Here is a 25,129-nt window from a genome sequence, read left to right as displayed (position 1 = left end):
TGTGAAATCAAACTGTCCACTGAGGAAGCAACACTGATTCACAATAAATTTCACATGCTGTTGTGCAAATGGAATAGACAACAGGTGGAAATTATAGGCAATTAGCAAGACACCCCCAATAAAGGAGTGGTTCTGCAGGTGGTGTCCACAGACCACTTCCCAGTTCCTATGCTTCCTGGCTGATGTTTTGGTCACTTTTGAATGCTGGCGGTGCTTTCACTCTAGTGGTAGCATGAGACGGAGTCTACAACCCACACAAGTGGCTCAGGTAGTGAAGCTCATCCAGGATGGCACATCAATGCGAGCTGTGGCAAGAAGGTTTGCTGTGTCTGTCAGCGTAGTGTCCAGACCATGGAGGCGCTACCAGGAGACAGGCCAGTACATCAGGAGACGTGAAGGAGGCCGGAGGAGGGCAACAACCCAGCAGCAGGACCGCTACCTCTGCCTTTGTGCAAGGAGGAGCAGGAGGAGCACTGCCAGAGCCCTGCAAAATGTGCATGTGTCTGCTCAAACGGTCAGCAACAGACTCCATGAGGGTGGTATGAGGGCCCGACATCCACAGGTGGGGGTTGTGCTTACAGCCCAACACCATGCAGGACGTTTGGCATTTGCCAGAGAACACCAAGATTGGCAAATTCGCCACTGGCGCCCTGTGCTCTTCACAGATGAAAGCAGGTTCACACTGAGCACGTGACAGACGTGACAGAGTCTGGAGACGCCGTGGAGAACGTTCTGCTGCCTGCAACATCCTCCAGCATGACCGGTTTGGCAGTGGGTCAGTCATGGTGTGGGGTGGCATTTCTTTGGGGGGCCGAGCAGCCCTCCATGTGCTCGCCAGAGGTAGCCTGACTGCCATTAGGTACTGAGATGAGATCCTCAGACCCCTTGTGAGACCATATGCTGGTGCGGTTGGCCCTGGGTTCCTCCTAATGCAAGACAATGCTGGACAATGCTGGAGTGTGTCAGCAGTTCCTGCAAGAGGAAGGCATTGATGCTAAGGACTGGCCCGCCCGTTCCCCAGACCTGAATCCTGAGCACATCTGGGACATCATGTCTCGCTCCATCCACCAACGCCACGTTGCACCACAGACTGTCCAGGAATTGGCAGGTGCTTTAGTCCAGGTCTGGGAGGAGATCCCTCAGGAGACCATCCGCCACCTCATCAGGAGCATGCCCAGGCGTTGTAGGGAGGTCATACAGGCACGTGGAGGCCACACACACTACTGAGCCTCATTTTGACTTGTTTTAAGGACATTACATCAAAGTTGGATCAGCCTGTAGTGTGGTTTTCCACTTTAATTTTGAGTGTCACTCCAAATCCAGACCTCCATGGGTTGATACATTTGATTTCCATTGATAATTTTTGTGTGATTTTGTTGTCAGCACATTCAACTATGTAAAGAAAAAAGTATGTAATGAGAATATTTCATTCATTCAGATCTAGGATGTGTTATTTTAGTGTTCCCTTTATTTTTTTGAGCAGTGTACATTTCCAGGTTGGAAATGATACTGTGAAAATTATAATGCTCTTAGTATTTGAAAAGACCGCCTGAAATTTCAGGCTGTGGGATGGAGTTTTGACCTGCTGGTGTCATCACCAGACGGTAAAAATTAGTTAAAAGATGAATAACAAAGATTTCCAAACATCTCTGCCAATAACAGCTAGTTCAGTTTCCCCCTCCCCCAAAACCATTCCCAGACAATCCTAGACAACCATTTTAATTGAAAACAATAAGTTACTTAATTGTTACCCAGAAATGACTTGATATTGAGATAGAAATGGCTGCATTGGACCATTAAATCCATGCTTCATTATTAGCCTAGGTCTGGGCCTCACAGTCTACTGGTCAAAGACAGATCCTACTCACTATAGTATATAGTTTGATGCTCTCTCACACCTTTTGGTTGTTAGAAACTAATGAGGATTTGTCTTTCCAGCTGTTTCATAAAGCTTTCCATCCCTGGGAAGACTTGACAGCCAGACATACCACACAGACAAACATCCCTCTCGTCACATCTCAGAGCAATCCTCATGTGAAACGCTTAGTTTCTGTGCACTCAGGAGTGCAGTGAGCGAGAATAGTATGGGCAGTTATGGCATTAATGGTGATGGGACACCATAACTAAAGTTCCCTATTGAAACAGTTCAGCCCATTCTCTCCCCAACTATTGGCTAGCTAGAACATTCTCTCAACAACCACTGGCCAGCTAGCACGCTCTCTTCCTGCCTATTGGCCAGCTAGAACATTCCCTCACCAACCATTGACCAGCTAGCACATTCTCTCCATGACTATTGGTGACCTAGTTTTGGGATCATGGCTTGGGCTGGGCCGACAGACAGCCACTGGCACCCAATAGGTCAGCTATCACACTAAGACACTAAGATACCTTCAGATCGACCACTAAGGGGCAATGACACTGAAACAATATGGCAACCAACAGAGCAAATATGACATGATGTAGCTAGGTGACAAATCAACAAAAAAGCAAGATATTTTTTTTAAGTAGTTCCCTTGACGAGGTTGCTATGGCAACAACAGCTGTGCCTGTTCATATGCATTCCGTGCAGCGGGGTAACTGTGTTACCGTAGTGGGGTATTGTATCATAAAATCAGACAGTTTTCAGCTTATACAGTCAGTCTATGGACAAGGTTAGGGATCTTCCCCAGCCCCAGCCCAAACAATGTGCTTAGTGGTGTGGACAGCAGCAGGCCAGTGCAGAGCGAGTCCCTGTATGCTTCACAGCCCTACATCATACACCTGGCCTTTCTCTCACCCCACCCTCCTCTTCCTCTTCCTCATGCCGTTGGCTCAGTAATCAGTACAGGCTCCAGGCCCGCTGATCCTGAGGGTACGATGATGAAGAAGAGTGGGATGAAGAGGAGAAGTCTGTGGGGCGTAGCTGCTTTCCACACGCACACATTCAGTCCATCTTCTCCTTCTGGACCAGCTTGGGCGCGTCTACAAACTCCCGACCGTTGAAGATGATGACGCCGGCCGTCACGAAGCTAGCTGTGCCCCAGAACAGCACATACGCCAGGGTCTCCGTCCACGTGTCACCTGAGGGGGGGTGGGGGGGGAAGACATGGAGGGTGACTACAGGTAATAACTAGTTACCGAAAAAGTACTCATTGATAGCACATACTTGCCTAGTCAATACCAGTGGAAACAGTGTTGTAAAATGAAGTACGGCAAAATGTGTTTATGGGACCAAATCCTAACTTGAGATTGGTGCAGGTGTAACTAGAATTTTCAAACAAATTCCATGCCCCTATTAGGATTCAATGCAGAATTGACAAGGGAGTCCACTGCGGTCTTACCAGCCATGAGGAGGCAGATGATACACATGGAGAATGCCACAACCATGATAATGGGCAACTAAAGGGGGAGAGGGGAAATAGGAGTTAAATAACATAACGAAATCTCAATCTACCACCTGTGACTGAAACCAACACATATTGTAGCCAATCAGTACACATAGCAGTGATCAGGCCTAGCCAATCCGATCTCACCGTGAGGAACTTCCAGTCTTTGGTCTCATGAAGGGGTGTGTTCATGTCTGCCTCATCAATGGAATAGTTACCCAGGAACAGATCAATAGAGTCCTGATGATCAGGAGAGATGTCTCAATTATCAGTTACCACACACGTCAAGCATTTTTTATTAGTCACATTTACAAAAACATGACTAATAACTGGCACACATGCACAGTAGACACACACACACACCTGTCTGAAGCCATCTGAGAAGTTGTTCTTGTAGTATCTGATCATGGAGTTCCATCCATCCATCACCAGCCCCCATTGTGTCCTCTTCCCTGTTCTGAGACATGAGCAACTCTTCAGTCATCCTTGTCATAATCTCTCACACACACTACAAATAATCATCGATGTCATCCTCCACCCTTTCCTGAGCACGCTCTTACTCAAGAGTTGTCTTCCTGGTTATAACAAAGGTCACTAGCAAAACATCCTACTCCTTCCTCCCTGTTCCAAGGGCACCAGTCCATTCAATACTCATCACCAAAACCAGTACAATGTTTTTATGTAGTTCATAGCCAATAATGCATGGCCAACTTCATAGGTGTGTGGGGTGTGACTGACAGTGGGATGGTACTGTGCCAGCAGAAAGACAACTAGTTCTCTGTCATTGTATAAATGAACAGGTTCTATTGGAATCCATGAAGAGAGCCAGTCCTGTGCCTTAGTTTGCTAATCACCAGATTAGGAAGAAACACGCGAGCCCCTCTCTCTCACCTTGTGAAGTCCGTCTTCAAGGCCCCTGTGCCAGCATACTGCTTGGCACACGCATTGGCATTGTCTGCCCACGCTGCAGCCAGCAAGTGTGAGAGAGGAAAAGGGGGGTGGAAGAAAGAAAACAGATTTAGTGAGTGGAAAGAGGGGAGGATTTCAATCATGTTAATAAACCGTAGTGTTGGAATAATCTCACAAGGAAGACAATGCTGTGCTCGTGCTGGCAGAGGGGTAGGAAAGTGTGCAGATTTCAGCTGAGGATCACCATTTTTGTAGATCTTCTCGAAGTCGGACTGATCTTCAATCCTCTGGCCCATGTGGAGAACTCCCAGTCGCTGCAGATAAACAAAGATGTGTGGTGAGATACTGCAGTGGCCTGACCACAGGGGGCAAGGAGGAACCAAGATGGTCGCCATCAGATTCAGCACTGTTGTTTACCCGAAAGACCTTGATGCAACTGCACCTTCATCACCCTGTGGGTCAACCAGCAGCCTAACTACTACACTATTAATAGATGTTTCAATGACAATTTAACCCACAGTGCTAAAACAGTTGAATAAAACACAATGGTACCTGAAGTATTTAATGTACCTGGGATGAGACCTGACCTTTTCACAGCCCACATAGGGTCAGATAACTAAAACATCCCACAGTCAAAGTCCACAGAGACAGCAGCTTTAGTCAGAGGCCTTCAACATAGAGTTTGGATTTTCCAGTCTCTGTTTTGTCAGTTTGTTGCTCATTTGCAAATGTGGGTCAAGTGAGTCGAAGAAGTTGTGAAACGCATGACTTTGTCAAGTCAAAGGTCTGTTAGGTCAAAATGGACGAGCTCCTCCTGAAATGTAGTTTGGAAGATTTTTACCATTGCTTTTACATAATGTAAAAGGGGAGGTCTACACCTTTGATGATCAGTAAAACTCCTAAGGTAGAACAGAGAGGAACATGACATTGCTCATTATGTCAAAGACAGATAGTGTGTCTAGATGTGGTGGAAGTGTTTAGATCAGGGATGTCAAACTCATTCCATGAAGGGCCTAGTGTCTGCTGGTTTTGGGTGTTTCCTTGCAATTAAGACCTAGACAACCAGGTGTGGAGAGTTCATTACTAGTTAGTGACCTTAATTCATCAATCAAGTACAAGGAAGGAGAGAACCCTCTGCCACTTGGCCCTCCGTGGAATGAGTTTGACACCTGTGGTCTAGATGGATGTAGTAGGAGTGTGTGTGTGTGATAGATATATATATATATATATATATATAAAATGGACATGTCTAGTCAGTGTGGGCGTGTCTGGTTGGTGGTTCCCACCTCCAGCTGTGACTGCAGTGAGCGTCGTGCCAGCAGACTCTGGATGACGTTGGTACGGTCCAAACAGTCCATGCAGTTACTGCGGAACATCCCTTCCTGTTGCACCAGAACGTTCCCATCCACATCAACCAGGAAGTACCTGACCAACCAATCAAACTATTTGATTCCTATTTGATTTTACAATAACATTTGTCACAAAACAAATCAGCAAACCACAGAGAGATGAACACCCCCACCCCAAAAAAAACTAAGTACACAAAGACAGAATGACATGGCCGGCCATGCAGACTAAATACCTACCCATACTCATCCTGCATCTCTGTCACCATATCGACTAAGATCTGCAGACGATGCCACCTCATCCGACTGCATTCCTTGTGGAAGTCAAACGCTATGTACCTAGAGGTGCACGGTACAGGGAGAAAAGTTATGTAAAATCCAATTAAATCATTTTCTGTAAGGGGTTATTTGAAGTTCCATGGCTTTAGACAGAATGTTCACCCCTAAAAAAAGAAATACATGAATGACGTTAGAAGAAGACAGGCATAGTGGGATCAGAATGAATGATGGGGAAAAGCTATAGTCCTTACTTGACCATGCCGTTGCCCAAGCTGGACACCATTTTGTCAAAGGCCTGTTCCAATTGCTTCTCTGAACCTTTCTGGTCAATCAGATTTAAAATCACTTGCTTTCCATAAATGATGATCTGCGAGTCAAAATGCCTTTGGAAGCCATCCAGCTGTGAAAGCAGGACAATAAAGGTAAGAAAGACTTTAGAACTCAGTAATAGTAATACTCAATATCATATACCTCTACTGTAATTAAATGTACTGTAAATTAAAATGTTTGAACATGAAATAAAAAAATATGAATATTGTAACAGGTAGCTTACATGGTCAATGGTTTTGCTGATCTGAGGTTTTGGTTTGTACTTGAGGTTGGGTCTTTGGGACCAGTAGAAGGGGATGGAGCCTCGGGTCTGTACGAATGAGGCCTTGCCCCCGCTGTACTGGACAATCTGTTCCGTCTCCACAAAGTTAGCTGCATGACCCTCTGAGTCAATGCCTGATGGACCAAATAGACATTATGTAATGATCCGTCTGAACGAGGAGTGTTTGACAGTAAAACTATAAAGTGGACAGGACAATATTATCTGCAAATGGCTGGTGTGTGTGCAGGGTGTTGTTCCAACCCAGCTGTAAAACACCTGATTACAATAATCAATATATTGATTGAAGACCCAGCTAGCATATAACGTTCTGAGAACCATGTTTCTTAGAGCTTGGTGAGAGTGTGGTTGTCCTATGGTTATTTTGCAAAAAACCTTCCCACAACTTTCCGGAAATGGTGCAGGATAGTTCTTTGCTTGGAAAATTCTCAGCACATTTAAGGAAGGAGAAAAAAGGGGGGAGGGGGTATTTACTTGGTATTTCATTACCTTAACAGAACATTTCCTAAAAGTTCAAACATGGTTACATTGAATTTCAATGTTTGTAATGTTCTAGGAATGTTCTCCAAGTGGTTTGACATTGGGAATAATTCTAATTATAAACTCAAATGAACAACTTTGTATTTGTTAGAAAAATATATGGCATGCTAGCTCCATCCTGGTGGTGCAGTGGACTAATTCCATGGATCGAGAACAAGAATTTGAATCTTACCTATGCCATGCCACAATAAAAAAAAAGAAACATGCCTAAGCATATGAATTTCCACGTGTCCTATCTGTACACAAAACAGTTAACCCAAACTAAGATAGCAGTGTTAAAAGTCCAATTGAAACTTTTGCTCAGAACGTTAATAAAACCTAACAGAAAAACTTTCAGAGAACCATAGTAAAACATTCTCAGAACCTCCCTGCAAACAAAAAATGTATGTTGACAGCTTTGCACAGCCTCGTCATTCTCTCAACCAGCTTTATTTAGAATTCAAGGTCACACTTAACCAGCATGGCTACCACAGCATTCTGCAGCGATACACCATCCCATCTGGTTTGCGCCTAGTGGGACTATCATTTTTTTTTTAACAGGACAATGACCCAATACACCTCCAGGCTGTGTAAGAGCTAGTTGACTAAGAAGGAGAGTGATGGAGTGCTGCATCAGATGATCTGGCCTCCACAATCACCCGACCTCAACCCAATTGAGATGGTTTGGACCGCAGAGTGAAGGAAAAGCAGCCAACAAGTGCTCAGCATATGTGTGCACTCCTTCAAGACTGTTGGAAAAGCATTCCTCATGAAGCTGGTTGAGAGAATGCCAAGAGTGTGCAAAGCTGTCATCAAGGCAAAGGGTGGCTACTTTTAAGAATCAAAATTATATTTTGATTTGTTTAACACTTTTTTGATTACTACATGATTCCATTTCATAGTTTTGATGTCTTCACTATTATTCTACAATAAGGAAAACCCCTTGAAAGAGTAGGCGTGTCCAAACATTTGACTGGTACTGTATGTATTACTGTTTGGCTGGAACAAAACCCCCTGCACCCACACCGGTCCACTGTGGAAAAGATTGTCCGTCATCCCTGCTCTAGTCAGAAAGCTTCAGTTAGACGTGCTGGTGTATGTGGAGTCAGTCACCTCTGACGTAGTAACGTACTCCAGCCCTGAAGCAGCTCCGCCTGGAGATGATGTTCCAGTCAAAGATCTTCCCATTGATGCAGCAGGACTTCATAATGATGACTGGACAACACATGGTTAGGGGTAACACGGTCTAAACCTTTAAAGCCTAACTTTACCTCCTGAATTCAACCTTTCTCTGACCTCCTTTTCAGAAAATGTTTTGGAGTGTTGTGATGTTTAGAAAAGTGGGCTCCATCCTATTATGTCAATGGATTCACTTTCCTTGTCTGTAAATACAATACCCCTAATTTCCCAATTATAATGCGACCTATATGAATCTCTAGCTCCCCCTTGTGGCTAAAGGAGCAAACTGCAAGTTCACTTCTATTGATATTTATTTAGCTTTATTTAACTAGGCAAGTCAGTTAAGAACAAATTCTTATTTTCAATGACAGCCTAGGAACAGTGGGTTAACTGCCTGTTCAGGGGCAGAACGACAGATTTGTACCTTGTCAGCTCGGGGGTTTGAATTTGCAACCTTCTGGTTGCTAGTCCAACGCTCTAATCACTAGGCTACCCTGCCAACCATATACATGGTCTATGTTTTTCTCAGGGAAAAGAATGACAAGACTAATCCAGAGAAATGGGGGAATCACTAGCTGGTTTTACATCCAGTCACTCAGACCGCTAAACCCCATGCAAAATATGGAGGTGAAAATGACCATGTGATCTAGTGTGTTGTGCACACATGCAACTGTTCACAGAGGGTAGATTTCACACTATTTACATATTACAGGGTTTAAACTACAATGCTGTTTAACAGTTCAGTCACTATAAACAACCGCCCTGTGAATGACATATCTCACATGGGCAATATCTGTTGTCTTACACAGGAAGTGGTAATGAGGTCTTCCTGTTTATGAGAATTGAAGAGGATACAGCCGTGGACAACTGGGAAAGCAAACCTGTGCAGCTGTCAAGAGAAGAACAGAGACAATGCAGTTTAGAAAGATCATAAGATCTGTACTGGAACGTATTCATTCTATATTTACCACAAGTGGTTAACATGTGTCAGTTCTGTCCTTACCTCTGGCTGTGGCATGAATTCTCTCAACAGGTGACCATTCCACACAAACCGCTGATCTGCCTAAAAAAAGAGGGCAAGAACACAACACATCTTTATCATACCATTTGACTTGTTTCCACATGCCCTGCATAGGAAATGTCTGCATCTGTACAGGACACAAGTACAAACACATTACTCGTGTTTTCATGAATGTATCTCCAAATGGAAACATGTTTTTACATTATTTTCCTCCCTCACATACATATATATCCCCTCATTCTCTCACCCTTTCCAGCAGGCTCATCTCCTGGAACTCAGGGCTGGTGTTGGCAAGTCTCTGCAGAGTGTGGGTCAGGTCGTAGTCTGTAGCAAAGTAGAAGCCGTCTGTGAGCAGAACACTGTTGATCATGGACAGGAAGGCTTTGTTGTCCTGCATCTGATGAGGTCAGAGGTCAAAGATAGGTCAGGTGGCAGGTTGAACAAGGAAAGCACAGAGGTCAAAGGTGAGAGGTCAGGAGGAAGGTTGAAGAAGGAAAGCAAAACAGAAGTTAGGTGGAATGATGGTTAGAAGGTATCGGATGACCACTATCCTAAAATAATATATACAAGGAATCTAAACTTATATACTATAAATAACATCTCCTCCACCAGTACTGTAACTAGAAGCCAACATAGAGATGCTCACTAATAGAGAAACACTTGTCTAGACTTGGGGACAGAACAGAGTGTTCTTGTAACAGCTACATGATGACACCATCTGAATGCAGTACTTGTTCTATCTGTGAGAAGGGGTCTCTTTCTCTTTGCCCTTCACATACACTTGACTGTCTACAGACACACTGTCTGCTGTAGACCGGCTCCATAGCCAATTCAACACAGGGCATCTATGTCAGCGCAGATGCCTAGCATCCTCTGTCCAATATAATGCATTCGTATTGGTCAGGCTAGGGTTTGACAGGTCAGCATCCACATCAAAACAACCCACCGTCATTAACATGTTGTCATGTTGAGCTTGGGTGCTTGTGGGCTGGCACTGGGGCCCCAACTCACACCTCCCTACCTGGTTGTCTGTCAGGTGCAGCACAGTCTTCTTGTAAGAGATAACGTCAAAGTCCATAGCCTTCCACACAGCATGGCCCAACAGGTCACCCACCTTTTTCTTCTTTGTGACAACGATGAGGTACGTGCCTGGGGAGGGTAGGCAGAGGGGCACAGGTAAAGTAAACACTCACCCTGTTGAGAACATTTGTGTGTGTACACAGGTAAAGTTTTCTCAATGGATCATTTTACAGAGTGCAAGATTGAACCTACCTGCCACCAGACGGATAGTTCCCATGATCCCACATATTGGCCTGGTGACAGCATGGGGAGGAATGTCTTTCCTCACTAGAGAGACAAATAATCATCATTTTTTAAAACATTTGAGTCATTTTAGCAGACACGCTTATCTTGAGTGACTTACAGTAGTGAGTGCAGACATTTTCATACTTTTTTTGTACTGGTCTCCCATGGGAATCAAACTCACAACTCTGCCATTGCACAGTGCTCTACCAACTGAGCCACATCATTTTTTCATTGCCTTCATGATCACAAACCACCATTCGCTTATCTTTCAGTTCGCTGCAGCTAGTGACTGGAACGAGCTGCATCAAACACTCAAACTGGACAGTTATATCTCAATCTCTTCATTCAAAGACTCAATCATGGACACTTACTGACAGTTGTGGCTGCTTTGTGTGGTGTATTGTTGTCTCAACCTTCTTGCCCTTTGTGCTGTTGTCTGTGCCCAACAATGTTTGTACCATTTTGTGCTGCTGCCGTGTTGTTACCATGTCGTTGTCATGTTGCTACCATGCTGTGTTGTCGTCTTAGGTCTCTCTTTATGTAGTGTTGCGTTTATCTCTCGTCGTGATGCGTTTTGTCCTATTTTTAATCCCAGCCCCCTTCCCCGCAAGAGGCCTTTTAGTAGAGCATCATTGTAAATAAGAATCTGTTCTTAAACGGACTTTCCTAGTTAAATAAAAAAATATATACAATGGACTTGGTCGGCATCATGCCATGATGATATAACACACACAAACACAGCCTACTCAACATACCGGTGAGGATCATTTCTGTGGACACCCTGTCAATGGACAGTACATCATTGGAGCCGTCATCACAAGCCTCAATGTAAAACTTCTCTGGGGTAGTGTGCCTATGGGGGGAGAGTGGGCACAGAGGAGGGAGATACAAAATCAGTGCCCTTGGTAGACGAACATTTGGCATGGTGACGCCTTATACAAAGGGAAAACATTGGCTTGATTTGGCAAACGCTCAACTTAGTTAGTGGCTAACGTCAACACAAGCTAGCTCACACATACTAGCTCCTCACTAGCTGGCTCAATGGGCTAACTAACGTTAACAGCTAAGCTAACTATTTTTTAGCTAGCTGCTTCATCAACAAGATCGATTGAATTCTACCACTCAATTAAATCGAAAGGCAGATGGCTAAATAAGCACTGTTACGGACAACACAACTACACATCCTTGACATGACTGTAAACTAACGTTAGCTACAATACTGTAAACTGAAACAAATCCCGCATACGAATGACTGCAGCCTGTAATTGCTGTTGAACGTTAGCTAACTAGTTTATCATCTGCTAGCTAGCTCTAGACGTACACCTACGGCAATTTTCTCTCATCAAAATATGGCAACGTTTTCAGAAAAGTTGTACTAGCTAGCTACTGAAAATAAAAGACTGAAAACTATATATATTTTCAAGACTTACAGGTTGAATTTCTCGTAGGCGGTCGCCATCTTTAGAGGTCTGACCTAGTGACGTGTCAATGAATGTGCACATTGTATATTATGGCTGGACCGGAGTTCGTGTCCAGGGTCAAACATTTAGCGTCGTAGTACATTTGCAAACTATGATAAAGTATAGGCAGCAACTTGTTATGTATCACACACAAATACATTATTTGATCAAAGTTAATCGCACTATTACTCTACAAATCAGATCGTGATACCTTTATAAAGTAACAGTCGCTGTATCATTTCCAGCGGGCTAGTGGCGCAATGGATAACGCGTCTGACTACGGATCAGAAGATTCTAGGTTCGACTCCTGGCTAGCTCGTTCCTTTTTTCTCTCCGGATCTTCTCTGATATTTTTTCTCCGAAGATGAACCTATAGGTTGTTTGTTGTCATGATGAAGGAAGATATTATTCTTTGTTTCGATGGTATAATGACTTGTTTGATTGAGTTCGACTCTTGGCTGACTCTGATCTTCCGATTCAGAACTTTTCGTCGCCTAGGGACTACTGAATTTGCCCTGCCGCGAGTTTGTTGAAAAAACATCGCTGTCTGGTCTGACGTTACTGCTCATATTAAGGTTGATCAAACTTTTTCTATTCTATATGTTTTTGTGTGTCCTAATAGCCTCAAAGGGATAATCAGCAGTTGACATATCCATACATTAATGCTCTGTACTATTGATTCTTGAAGAATATTATTTATATTCTTCAAGAATCAATGGGAATCAATCAATTTATATAACTCGTACCCCATCAGAACCAAAATATAAGCTTGTTTTACTCAATGTTTTTAAAAACAAAGTAAATGTTAATAAAAACAAATTTTGCATCCATAGCTATGTCTATGAATATGAGAGGGATTACATTTCTCCAGCCCAATCTCTCAATTTTTTACTGAAACAGTGGCGGGGCACGCTTTGTTTTCGTTGCAACTGCTGATTGGCCCTTTAAGGCTGCATTTATTTGGATTATCCTAAATACCTGTGTAAATATATACCTACCACAGCTGTGCAAAAACGTTCGTTGTATACAGGCTACTTGTTCATGAAGAAGAGACAGACAATTTGACAATCTATTACAATGCATTTATTTTTGTTAAATATTTGATATGGACATCTCTCAAATCATTTTTAAATACAGTAAACGACTGGAATACTTCACATACGTCACATTCTTTGAACATATGATTAATGACCATGGGATTTTTTTCAAACAAGGATAAATATAATAAATCATTTACTATGATAGACTAAGCCTACTGAAACTTAATCATTTAGAGTCACTTTTTTTGTCACTACAAACCAAAATGGGTTATCAGGAGTTGTTCATAGATATTGAATTCGGGGGTTTATTGGAATAGAATAAACCTAGTTAACTATTTTCTTAGGTGGTAATTGTGTGCAGGGATTTTGGAAACATTGTTGACCCAGACATAACTTCCATATTTGGGTTAATAATCTAATAGAAAGTATATTCTATGAGTGGTGTGTGACAGAGGACAGTGGGAATATTAGCCCAGTATCAGTGTTGGGAACAGAACATCCAGGGTTCATTTAACAATAGAAATGTAACACTAATACAACATGATTCCCACTGACAGGGAATAATAAAGGACCATGTACAGTTTGTGTATTAAATTGCTAACTTAGTCTTTCTAGACACTGACTGCATATTAGCTAAAATGAGTAATGAAGGTATTTCATGTAAAACAATGTAATGGAAACGCACCTTCATAACCCACACACGGAGACATACAACAAAACTGGGCAATTTCTCTATTCAGCTATGCAAACTATTTCTACTCTATCACTATCTACAAACACATTGATTCAAACTGAGCAACTGAAATTGGTGGCACACAAAGGGGAAAATGAAGATCAGGATATTTACACAAGCACATGAAATGCATATTTATTTACACACAATGCACCTAATTGAGACTATAAATTGTATTGTTATAATTCCATGCTTAATTGTTTTGGTATCAGTCATTAAAATACAACTGTGCTTTGGCATTGGTATTTCAATATATATATATATTTAAAAAATATTTCCAGAGTATTAACATTTGTGTCAGATGAAAGTTCAACACTTTACAACTAATAAACAATGTCTTCGATAGAGAAATAGATTTTTTCATAAAAAAATAATAACAGGTCAATCTCATTTACACGCACACTCCCACACATGCACACACGCAATCAATCAATCAACCAATCGCACAATTAACCCTAACAGAGACCTAACTTACATCAGAGATGTACAGTAAAGGCATACATTATCATTCAAACCATTATAGACAGATTGTTTTTGGCAGATTGGTTGTGGTTGGTTATTGGCAGTTAGTTCAGAGGGCCACCTGGTGGCACCATGCACTAGATCCTAAAACTAGAACTGGTGCTGGTAGGAGGCAGCGGTGGGTGAGGCGCAGCCCGGCTCGATGTGCTTCAGGTGGCAGGCGTGGCAGAGGAGGTGGCCGTCCAGCGGGTAGCAGCGGTGCCCCTCCTCGTCGTTCAGCTCCATCTGACAGTCCTACAGACCAACACAGAGGGATGAGGAAGATAAAAGGGAAAAGCCTATAAAATAAATTGAATAACACTTGAACATTACCCCAAAAAGGTGATTGTGATTCCATCTACATCTATCTGATTCTATGGAATCTTAACTGCAAAATATGCATTAAAAACGCTGGTTTAAAATACACATTTGTCTATATTCCAGAGGCATAGCTATCTTTACCAGCAAGGTGAATTGTGGGCCATTCTCTCCTCCAATGTAAACATCTTTGAGAAGAACAGAACCTTGTCAAAGGCGAAAGAACTTGAAGGTATTCTTAAATCCTCTTGAATTGCCCAGCAGGCTTGACAGACTAAACACTGTATGAGAAGGACATTGGGTGTCCTCTTGTCCTCTTTCCACTCCTATTAATTGTTTAACTAGCTTCCACAGTGGAGCTATTCAGAGAGAGAGATCCACAAAAGCTCTCGTCTCCACTCGGCTTACTGGTGTTTGTTTTCAAGTGCTCTCCGAACTCCATAAGTCAATCAAATGCTGTTGAGGCGGGAGTCAGGAGAAGAGGCACTTGAGGAGAATCATCAGACAGTGTTGACAAGCGAAGCAAATTAACATGTGCTTGAGCTCCTCTTTCTAGCTCGCAATTAGTACCAAGACTGTAATTAAGCACTGGGACCACCTTGTCTATGATCTGTGTGCAGTAAATAGCTTTCCAGAATCTCTCTAACGTTTATTTTAAAAGACTAAATGATGACTGAAATATGGAGTTCTTGATATGATGAGAAGGCTGACATATGGTATAGGATCTACCCCCCGGCATTTAAGCACATTCATGTGGAGAAATAACGAGGCATTTTATAGTGGGTATACTTACTAAGATGACAGCTTTAACATTTAGTATGGTCACCAACAACACAGAACATCCAGTCTCTACAAGGATATAGAGAAAACAACAAGGAAATAGAAAAGGGAATTTGTATCTTAATGTTTACCCACTTCACAGTGATAGCACTCCACGTGGTAGTCTTTATCCATGGATACCACTCGGATGGTTTCATCAGAGCCCTGTGGAGAGAAACAGACAGCCTTTTCAGTGTCCACTGAACCCGAGTAGCTATCAGTATAGGCTGGATCCATTCATTTAAACAGTTAAACATGGCATGCATGGCCTGGACAACTCTCCATTTTTTCCTGCAGCCAATGTCAGGTGTGGAGAAATATGTGACAGGTGGCTCTGTTCAGTGGAGTTTTAAAATTATCTATAAAACATGTAGACATTTAGCAGCCTCTCTGATCCAGAGCGATTGACAGTTAGTGCATCTTAAGATAGTTGAGACCATAGTGATCCAATTAAATGATTCTATGGCTGTGACAACCACTTATCAGTCATAGTATGTACATTTTTCATCAGTAGTTATCAGCAAAGTTGTTTTGTCTGTTGGTTTATGGACAAAACCGTAAGTAGATGTTGGCAGTAACAGAGTGCATTCAATTCAGTGCACTTTTCATCTTCTGCAGGTGCAGGTGACAGTGGGAAATGCATCAGCCAATCAGAGTCCTGTAACCAAAGAGATCCTATTCAAATGGGATTCTATAGGTCGTTATCAACAAAACGTTACAATAAGGTACAGAGTGTTAGATTTGCCTGCTGGGGGGCAAGGAGACCCCCAGCTCCACTAAAAACATTGACAACTACATGCTGTTTTTAAGGGGTTGTTAAATGTTATAACTATTTGGTTTTAATACCATCACCTTGAAGAGCATAGTCAGAACTACACAGTTCAGATTACTCCACATGTAGCTCTGTCATCAGAGTTATACAGCAAGTAACTGCATGCTTGTCATGATCAGTAAACATCAATTGATCATGTTTTTCAGATTCGTGAGGGTAGCCGATCCATTTGGCATGTAGCTAGCATGTTAGCTAACTTCACGCGGTAGGCCTACGTTGGTTGGAGACAAAAGTACATATGGTCTACTTAGCACCATGTTTAACCAACGGTACAAAGTTTCTACCGGTAGCTTGCAAAGTAAGCCATTATCAGATAACAATGGGCTTACATCGGCAAATGCGCCCTTCTGCTGCTTGACAGGCAGAGCCCACAAAGGATGGTGAAGTGAACCTAAACCACTCAAACTAATCAGGTGTAGTTCACTTATAATTCAATTATCAAATTAATGGTGGCCAATATTGAGAGATATCGTGGGGCTACCGTCCTTGCCTTATTGTGACGTTTTATTGATAACAACTTAGATGTAATTCTATGCCTCTAATAGCATGTATTGTGATGTCACAACACCAAAATGATGGAATCCATCAGTGACATAATCACAACAATGACAGAAGTCAACACTCAAATGATGGATTGACCACCACTAACTTGAGCTCTCCACCTTCAGAGAGGACTGTTGAGCTTCTTAGATAGCCAACAGTACATTTGTTTTTACATGCTGAGCATCCATTGATAAAAATATCCCTTTGCGTTATAGGCCTCTGTCTATTGCCTTTTCATTTAGCCTGATTCTTTTTCAGCTACAGTTAGCCGTGATTGCTAACAGGTACAGTAAACTAATTACTGCTGATATATCAACCAGCAGGCAAGCTAATTAGGCTTTGTTCTGACATCCATATGTGTCCTTTTCCTTCCAACCTTTACAAACTACAACATTTGAAATAGGCCTAAAAATAGGCCAAATCATATGTGTCTTTGACACCTGGCTGTTTTCTCAGGTGAAGGTTCACAGTACTGTCCAGAATTCTGGTGTTGGCCAAAGAACACATTTCTACACAACATATGGCTAACGAACAGTTAGCTTCTGACAGACAGTCTGGGTTCAGCCTACTACAGCTTCAGAGGGCAGGTACTACAGCTGGAATGTTCCATATTTATCAGACTTTCACCAATTATTACCGTCCTCACACAAGCTATTCATCATGGACATGTGGTTACATACCATTGTTATGTGATAATAAAGTAAGGCTTGTTAGAACTGACATAATATAATAATATAATATAATTAACTATTCAGCTAACTGACATCTTATATTCTATATCAGCCAGACACACTCAGCAGGAGGGTACATGGAAGATTTTCAGCTATCAATTTAAAACCAGTTACACACATTAAATAAAAGCTATTATAAACTCTCCCCCTTGTACTGCACTGTGGTCCCTTCTACAAACCACCTGCTAGTAGGCATGAATTTATCTGGCCTTTTCATGACAAAGTACATGTACGTCCAACACAAACTATCCCCCTATTCTGAATTCTACCCTTATAGCCTCAGTGAGGAGGGGCAACATTCCTGTCGAGTCAACTCTAATTTTGGACATTTTTTTCAGAGGGAGGGATAACGTTTAGGGCAACAGTCATGCACTGGGTGAGGCGTAGGCTGCAGTGCCTGCATCTGAACCACACACCAAAATAGGCAAACAACACCCCTCCCAAAACCACCCCACGTAGGCCTACACACAGAGGTCTCCAATAGAAGCCCAGCCCTGAATCTACACCTCAGTGGATGGTGTCCTAGTAGGGCCTCTGGTTCAAATAGCGCTCTTTCAGATACATTAACAGTTCTATTGAGCCTGAATGGAGTGCAAGATCCTATGGGTCTGCTCTTTAGGGACTTATCCATTGGTTCCATTGCGCAAGCTCAATCAAGCACTAAATAAATAAATAAAATGTTTTCTTTTTTGGGGGGGGGGTCTGCTGACCTGCGTGTAACTATGGCAGCCATTACAACAAGAGATGTTCCCAGGTCTGTTATCAGGTTGGTTTATTGTTACAGCCCAGACCTTAGACTGAGTAAATAGCTGTGAAAATTGATGTCTTCCTGAATCCTGACTGCAGCTTGCTTGGCTCAGGAGAGAGTGAGACTTCAGAGACGAGTTCCAAATGATTAAAGAGGGAAAGCTGATCATCATGCCTGAGATCCTTTTCAAGTCTCTCTACATCCAAACAGTTGCTTAAAGGGATACCTGCTCATATGCAATATGTTAAAACACAGCACACCCCTTCCTCCTCCTTCTCTTGCACTAGAGCCTGACCTAGGATAATAGCATACTTGATCGTTTCCTACTGCCTCAGTAGGATACTTGATCGTTTCCTACTGCCTCAGTAAGATTCTTGATCGTTTCCTACTGCCTCAGTAGGATTCTTGATCGTTTTCTACTGCCTCAGTAGGATTATTGATCGTTTTCTACTGCCTCAGTAGGATTATTGATCGTTTTCTACTGCCTCAGTAGGATTATTGATCGTTTTCTACTGCCTCAATAGGACACTTAATCATTTGCTATGCCAGAGGAACTCTCTCCTCACATCTGGCTCCTGTCTCAGGTTCAACACTGGGGTTGGTTATCAATCTTTACCCTGAGGGAATCAGGTCAGAGGTTGCAATGTGACTGTCTATATCGACATGGGATGGGAGTGGAAGTGTTTGCATCGTAAACCATAATATATGCCTGAACATTTTGATTATCATTCATCATTACTGCGGACAGGAGTTCTTCCTGTTGAAATCACTTTGCAGACAGGAACCATTCCAGGCCCTGTTCATTATACTAGTAGTCAACCGATCAATTTGGGATTTTGTCACACATGACATGCAGATGATCAGAAAAGCACCTATTTTATGGCTGTATACATGTAAGTCCTTAGGCTATTACTTGAAGATGTTGTGTTCAAAGAGAGCTTACCTTTGAAGGCAGAATGGGCTGGTTACATGCTGCACATTTGGGGGCCAAGACCCTGAGAAAACAAGAGAACAAAGAAGATACATCAATTGGTAGAAATAATAACAGTTTCAGACTGAAAATATATGTCTGGTTTATATTGGTTCCCTACAGAAAGACCACCAGGCTTGATATAGATACAGCACTTGTATCTGTTACTCTTTTTTCAGGTTAATACTTCTAACACTTCCTCTCTTTCACCAGTTCCCCCATTGCCCATTCTCTTCACCTTTGCCCATTCTCCCCTCCTTTGCCCATTCTCTCCTCCTTTGCCCATTCTCTCCTCCTTTGCCCATTCTCTCCTCCTTTGCCCATTCTCTCCTCCTTTGCCCATTCTCTCCTCCTTTGCCCATTCTCTCCTCCTTTGCCCATTCTCTCCTCCTTTACCCATTCTTCCTCCTTTACCCATTCTCTCCTCCTTTGCCCATTCTCTCCTCCTTTGCCCATTCTCTCCTCCTTTGCCCATTCTCTCCTCCTTTGCCCATTCTCTCCTCCTTTGCCCATTCTCTCCTCCTTTGCCCATTCTCTCCTCCTTTACCCCTCTCTCCCCTTCAGTGTGTGTGTGCATGAGAGCGTTGAGACTGCTGAGGTGGTGAATCTCCAGGGCTGATTCAACCAATCCAGAAAAATACATTAATTATTTCCCCCCACACACAGACACACACACCGTGTGCAGCTGGCTGGCACCTGAATGTCTGAGTCTGTAAAACAAAGGCCCTCTCAGTGTAGTGGGCATGACTAGGTCTGATTGAGAAACCACACACATTTCTTGTCCTAGATATATGCGTAATAGGGTATCCGTATTAAATTCCTGTTTTTCCTGGACTCTGCGCAGTATTTACAAGAGTATTATTGCGTTAATAGCCCAGAGTAACACCACTGACTTGAATTGCGTTAAAGGGATAGTTCAGCCAAATTACAAAAGTACACATGGTTTCCTTGTCCTGTAAGCAGTCTATGGATAAGGTATAACAGCAATCCATGCTTTTCTTTAGTTTCTTTGGCACTGTTTCCACATGCTAACGTTTTAGCATTTGTGTCACAAATCAAGTCATGGGACAAATATTAGCATTTTTGTCATATTGTGTTCAAAGCATCTATAAGTGACTTTGTTGAGGATGCTGGTTCGAATCCCCGAGCTGACTAGGTGAAAAATCTGGTGATGTGACCTTGAGGAAGGCACTTAAACCACATTTCACTTGTAAGTCGCTAAAAATGTAAATGTTAAGCTTCACAATATTTTTTTATTACATTTTTTATTTTTATTTAACCTTTATTTAACTAGGCAAGTCAGTTAAGAACAAATTCTTATTTACTATGACGGCCTACCCCGGCCAAACCCGGATGACGCTGGGCCAATTGTGCTTCGCCTTATGGGACTCCCAATCACAGCCGGTTGTGATCAGCCTGGAATCGAACCAGGATCTGTAGTGATGCCTCTAGCACTGAGATGCAGTGCCTTAGACCGCTGTGCCACTTGGGAGCCAAATGATGATTTGGACATGATGCACGAAAAATGCTAATATCGGTTTCATGACTTCAATGGGATTGGTGCCAGAAATGCTAAAATGTTAGCATGTGGAAACAGTGACAGGGAAACTAAACCAAAGCATTTTTATTTAACCTTTATTTAACTCTGCAAGTCAGTTAAGAACAAATTCTTATTTACAATGAAGTCCTACCAAAAGGCAAAAGGCTTCCTGCGGGGACGGGGGCTTGACACACATCACAACAAGAGGGACAACACAACACTACATAAAGAGAGACCTAAGACAACAACATAGCAAGGAAGCAACACATGACAACACAGCATGGTAGCAACAAAACATAACAACAACATGGTACCAACACAACATGGTAGCAGCATAAAACATGGTACACACATTATTGGGCACAGACAACAGCACAAAGGGCAAGAAGGTAGAAACAACAATACATCACGCAAAGCAGCCACAATGTTCAGTAAGAGTGTCCATGATTAACTCTTTGAATGAAGAGATTGAAATAAAACTGCCCAGCTTGAGTGTTTGTTGCAGCTCGTTCCAGTCGCTAGCTACAGCGAACTGAAAAGAGGAGCGACCCAGGGATGTGTGTGCTTTGGGGACCTTTAACAGAATGTGACTGGCAGAACGGGTGTTGTATGTGGACGATGAGGGCAGCAGTAGATATCTCAGATAGGGGGGAGTGAGGCCTAAGAGGGTTTGAGCATTGATTGATGTCATACCTTGTCAATAGACTGCCTATAGGTTAAGGAAACCAATGTGTAATTTTGTAATTTGGGGGAACTATCCCTTTAATCAAAGCAACAGTATGCTAGTGAATGAATGCTAGTGACGATTAATCATGAATAGGCGGGAAAAGACATCTGGTGGCTTCAGTACAGTGAGCTCTGATTGCTCTAACATAAGGCCCATGACTCTTACTTTCCCCATGGTTCTGTCAGTATAGTGGGCTGTTGCCCTGGTCAGGCCTGGCCGGCTGCTGTGGATTCCATTGTGACCAGATTCCTGATTCAGTGTGTTTGTTGTGCTTGGCTGAGGTGACCCCATGCTGCTACTCCTTTTGCTCTTCCACAGGAGACTCATCCCTTCCTACCTAACATCTCTCTCCCCCTTCCTCTCCACATGGCAAAAACCTGATCCTGCTGGAACTGCCGCTGACTTCTGTTATAGCAACATGACTTCTGGCCGTATTGTTAGCGCCAGTTAAACTAATATGTTTATGGTTTGCAGTGTTCATAATGGTTGTACCCACGTACCTGTGGTAGTCTTTGACACAGTAAATCTTGTTCTCTGTGTCCACAGTGAAGGGCACTCCGTCCAGACTGTCGTTACAGATGACACAACGGAAACAGCCAGGGTGGTAGGACTTCCCAAGGGCCTGCAGGATCTATAAAGGTGGAGGGGGGAGAGATAGAAAGGGAGGGGAGAGCGAGAGAGAAAGAGAAAGAGAAGGGGAGAGAGAAAGAGAGAGGGTGGATGGAGAGACAGAAAGAGAGAAGGGGAGACGTAGAGAGGGACAGAGAGAGAAGGGAATAGAGAGAGCAAGAGAAGGAGAGTGAAAGAGAGAGAGAGAATTTCAATGCTTTATCATATCTAACAAGTAGTGGATCGCTGATCACTCATCCACGGAGCATAGAGTTGACTGTCTTACAGTGAGTTAGTAGCTGAGGGAAGCAGTGTGTTGGAGAGAGACAGTGATAATAGGAAAACAGATCTGTCCCCCCCTGCTACAGCTCTGTATGGTTAACATGTGTAAAGCCATGTCATGGTAAATCCTTAATGTGTTACAACACCTGCTGATGACTACCGGACTTGGGTTTTACATTCTCTCCTTGTGTCCTGGTTTTACCCTAGTGTGTGTGTGCCTGTGTCCTCAAACCACCACTTCCTCCTAAGCTTTCTCCAGATGTGCGCACAGGAAGTTCTCTGCAGGAGGAGTGACTCCATGTTTCTGCTGCTCAACACACTGATGGAGGGCACACTCACTCACTCACTCACTCACTCATTCACTCACTCATACACTCACCATATCCATGATCAGATGTCCGCATGCGTTACACTTGTCTGCAGACTGCTGGAATCCAGAATACTGGAACAGGCAGAGGAGAGGGGAGGACAGTGAGGTTACGGCTGCTACATCATCTCATAGGAAACTGCTGGCATCTTAGACGGACTCCTAGTCTTCTTCTCATATGAGCCCAGTCCACCTCATATGATACATGGGGGAATTCTCCCACATCAACTTAATGGTTAATTAGGGATAAACACAACCATGTCCAGAAATAGTCCTCTAATACCAGGCGAGATACAGTAAGTTAGACTCATTAGCAGCACAGAGACAGTAGGACAACTGATTGAATCGACTAGTAACAGACAAACTGTAATGTAATGGAGCGTGTTGTTGTGACAGGGCAGCTGAGGTAAACATGGGTCCTCCTGCTCGTTCTTCTTTATACAAGGTGTCATTGTACAAAGCCCAGGGGTGTATGCCTCTAAAACATGGATAAGTACTAGCTCCAGTTACCCGACCCCCCTCCCTAATGCCCTTATAGGAGTAAACTGATCCAGAATCTCTTAGAAACTTGAACCTGGGCCACGAGGTGAAGAAATCAAATTTAAACTATAATCTGGAGTCCAGAGGTCCCGGTCACATATAGTCACAGTAGAAGACACATATCTGCTGTCAGAAATATAGATAATACTCTATTCACATACTGCTAAACTATGCAGGGTTCTAGATACTGTATCCAGGCGGACTACTTACCAGAAAGTCCTCTTCACAGAACACCTTCCCACCGACGTAGTAAAATGCTTTCCCCCGTAGCCTTCTGCCTGGGACGAAGAACAGAGATGGGCTTTTAGAGTATAAACTTAACTGAAACAACACTGAACAGTTTGGGCTGGGCCCAACCATGAGACCCATTTGTCTGACCATAATTAGACCAAACATTACTTTTACTAAATTGCAGCAGATCACACAGGAGGCATCTGGGAGTATTCGGAGAGATGTGTGAACTCCATATGAAATCCTAGACTGGTCTCAGATCTATTTGACAGCACAAACTGATCTGGGACCAGGCTAATGAGCCCTATACATCTCCCCTAAGTCACACCAGAAGAATGCCCAGAAGCGCTGTGGTAACTTATTTCAGCTCAAAGGCTCCAGAACGTCAGACAGAATCCATTAAGTCTGGCTAATTCCCAGACACCAACTCAAATAAACACTGAGTCTAATACTGTAGCAGCCTCTTGATTTAATCTGCTTCAGAGAGAGACTGGCCTGGTTGGACAGCTTTCTGCTGCACTGGGAACTACTGGGAACACACCTGGGGCCTCGCTGAGACAATCACTAGCACATGAGGAGAAAATGGTGTGATTGAATACAATGACTAAACAGAGCGTAACTGATTAAAACAGAGTTCTCTAATGGTTTGCTTCACGTGGCAAAGAGAGAGAGAGAGAGACAGAGAGAGAGAGAGCGAGAGAGACCCAGGCCTCAGGCCCAGAGGCAGCGCTAGCTCTTCTTCTTTCCCTCATCTTTCCTGCTTTCTGTCTGTTCTCTAATAGATCACTCCACACACCGAGAGCACATCCTGTCCGTCTGAATCCCCCTCTCCTTCATAATAAACCCCCTTCTCTTCTCCCCTCCCTCCATTCCTACAGCCCATCCTACAGGAAGGGGAAACATTCCACACATTTTCAGGGAGGAGGTGAAGGAGGGACGGGGGAGAGAGGGAGAGAGGGAGGGAGGAGGGAGAGAGAGAGGAGGGTTAACACTAGTGAATGGGAGCCTTCTTCAACTCCTGGCTGCCACAGAGCCATTAGCTACACACGTTAGACTAATCAAAAATGGAGGAAGGCGAGTAAGAGCGATGGTGCTAAAATAATCACTAAGCGATTAGGAACTAACATGTTTTATTCAGAGGTCTCATTGTCAGAGATGGCTGGCTGAGGGAATGGGGGTCTTAACACAACAGGCCTGGGATGGAGAGAAGAGCAGAGCACCGGTTGAAATGATACCAGTGGTGACCTGATCATGGCATTGAGGGGGCAGCAGAGTTCAGACAAACAGCTAGGGCACTCCGTAGCAAAACCTTTTGCAATGGAAAACGGACATGTGTGTTCTTATTGGACAATTCAGGTAGTTTTGGCCAATAAGAACACTGAAGTTCAGGTAGTACCTCCCAGTTTCTCCTGAGTTTCAAAATGTTTTCTCCCCTACTGAACATGACCCTAGTGACCCCTGAGACATTCCACTGATGGAAATATGGGACATATGGGCCCCTCTCAGGGGTAACAACAATAGACACTAAATCACAGTAGATCTCCTGAAAGCCCACAGCAGCCACCTGAAAGGGTTTGATCCTCTTACGGACATGGATAGAGCCAA

At 43.3% G+C, this 25,129-nt stretch overlaps 2 protein-coding genes and 1 non-coding gene across 3 annotated transcripts in view; 1 reads left to right on the top strand and 2 right to left on the bottom strand.

Annotated features, from left to right (window-relative positions):
- Nucleotides 1-1,448: 1,448 nt before the first annotated feature.
- On the bottom strand, nucleotides 1,449-12,095 carry sacm1lb (SAC1 like phosphatidylinositide phosphatase b). The gene is made up of 18 exons (XM_024405056.2): nucleotides 11,964-12,095; nucleotides 11,289-11,386; nucleotides 10,501-10,575; nucleotides 10,250-10,377; nucleotides 9,476-9,625; nucleotides 9,211-9,270; nucleotides 9,063-9,096; nucleotides 8,142-8,243; nucleotides 6,453-6,625; nucleotides 6,151-6,299; nucleotides 5,861-5,959; nucleotides 5,561-5,699; nucleotides 4,519-4,588; nucleotides 4,257-4,329; nucleotides 3,729-3,822; nucleotides 3,513-3,605; nucleotides 3,321-3,378; nucleotides 1,449-3,060 (listed from the first exon to the last, which is right to left on the bottom strand). Exons 1-18 carry the CDS (start codon nucleotides 11,990-11,992, stop codon nucleotides 2,924-2,926), a joined length of 1,761 nt encoding a protein of 586 aa, XP_024260824.1. The 5' UTR covers nucleotides 11,993-12,095; the 3' UTR covers nucleotides 1,449-2,923.
- A 144-nt stretch (nucleotides 12,096-12,239) lies between these two features.
- On the top strand, nucleotides 12,240-12,312 carry trnar-acg. The gene has a single exon. It is a non-coding gene; the product is annotated as a tRNA-Arg (tRNA).
- A 746-nt stretch (nucleotides 12,313-13,058) lies between these two features.
- limd1a (LIM domains containing 1a) overlaps nucleotides 13,059-25,129 on the bottom strand; it is a gene marked incomplete at its 5' end in the record, with an annotated part of 16,858 nt that continues 4,787 nt past the window's right edge. Inside the window, 6 exons of the mRNA XM_024405054.2 lie at nucleotides 13,059-14,522; nucleotides 15,501-15,569; nucleotides 19,202-19,253; nucleotides 21,996-22,126; nucleotides 22,766-22,828; nucleotides 23,504-23,571. Of these exons, the coding sequence (XP_024260822.2) occupies nucleotides 14,379-14,522; nucleotides 15,501-15,569; nucleotides 19,202-19,253; nucleotides 21,996-22,126; nucleotides 22,766-22,828; nucleotides 23,504-23,571 (527 nt within the window). The remainder of the gene's footprint in view (nucleotides 14,523-15,500; nucleotides 15,570-19,201; nucleotides 19,254-21,995; nucleotides 22,127-22,765; nucleotides 22,829-23,503; nucleotides 23,572-25,129) is intronic.

This window comes from Oncorhynchus tshawytscha, linkage group LG23 (assembly GCF_018296145.1).
Source record: "Oncorhynchus tshawytscha isolate Ot180627B linkage group LG23, Otsh_v2.0, whole genome shotgun sequence".
NCBI lineage: Eukaryota > Metazoa > Chordata > Actinopteri > Salmoniformes > Salmonidae > Oncorhynchus > Oncorhynchus tshawytscha.
This window is presented reverse-complemented; position numbering and strand designations above follow the sequence as displayed.

Bases quoted from the DNA above. Each gene is read 5' to 3' on its own strand.
- sacm1lb (XM_024405056.2), bottom strand. From the start codon at position 11,992: ATGGCGACCGCCTACGAGAAATTCAACCT. The intron at 9,097-9,210 runs GTAAGGACAGAA...TTCTCTTGACAG, and splicing joins AATTCATGCCACAGCCAGAG to CTGCACAGGTTTGCTTTCCC. The intron at 6,626-8,141 runs GTGACTGACTCC...TTGGTCCATCAG, and splicing joins AGTACGTTACTACGTCAGAG to GCATTGACTCAGAGGGTCAT.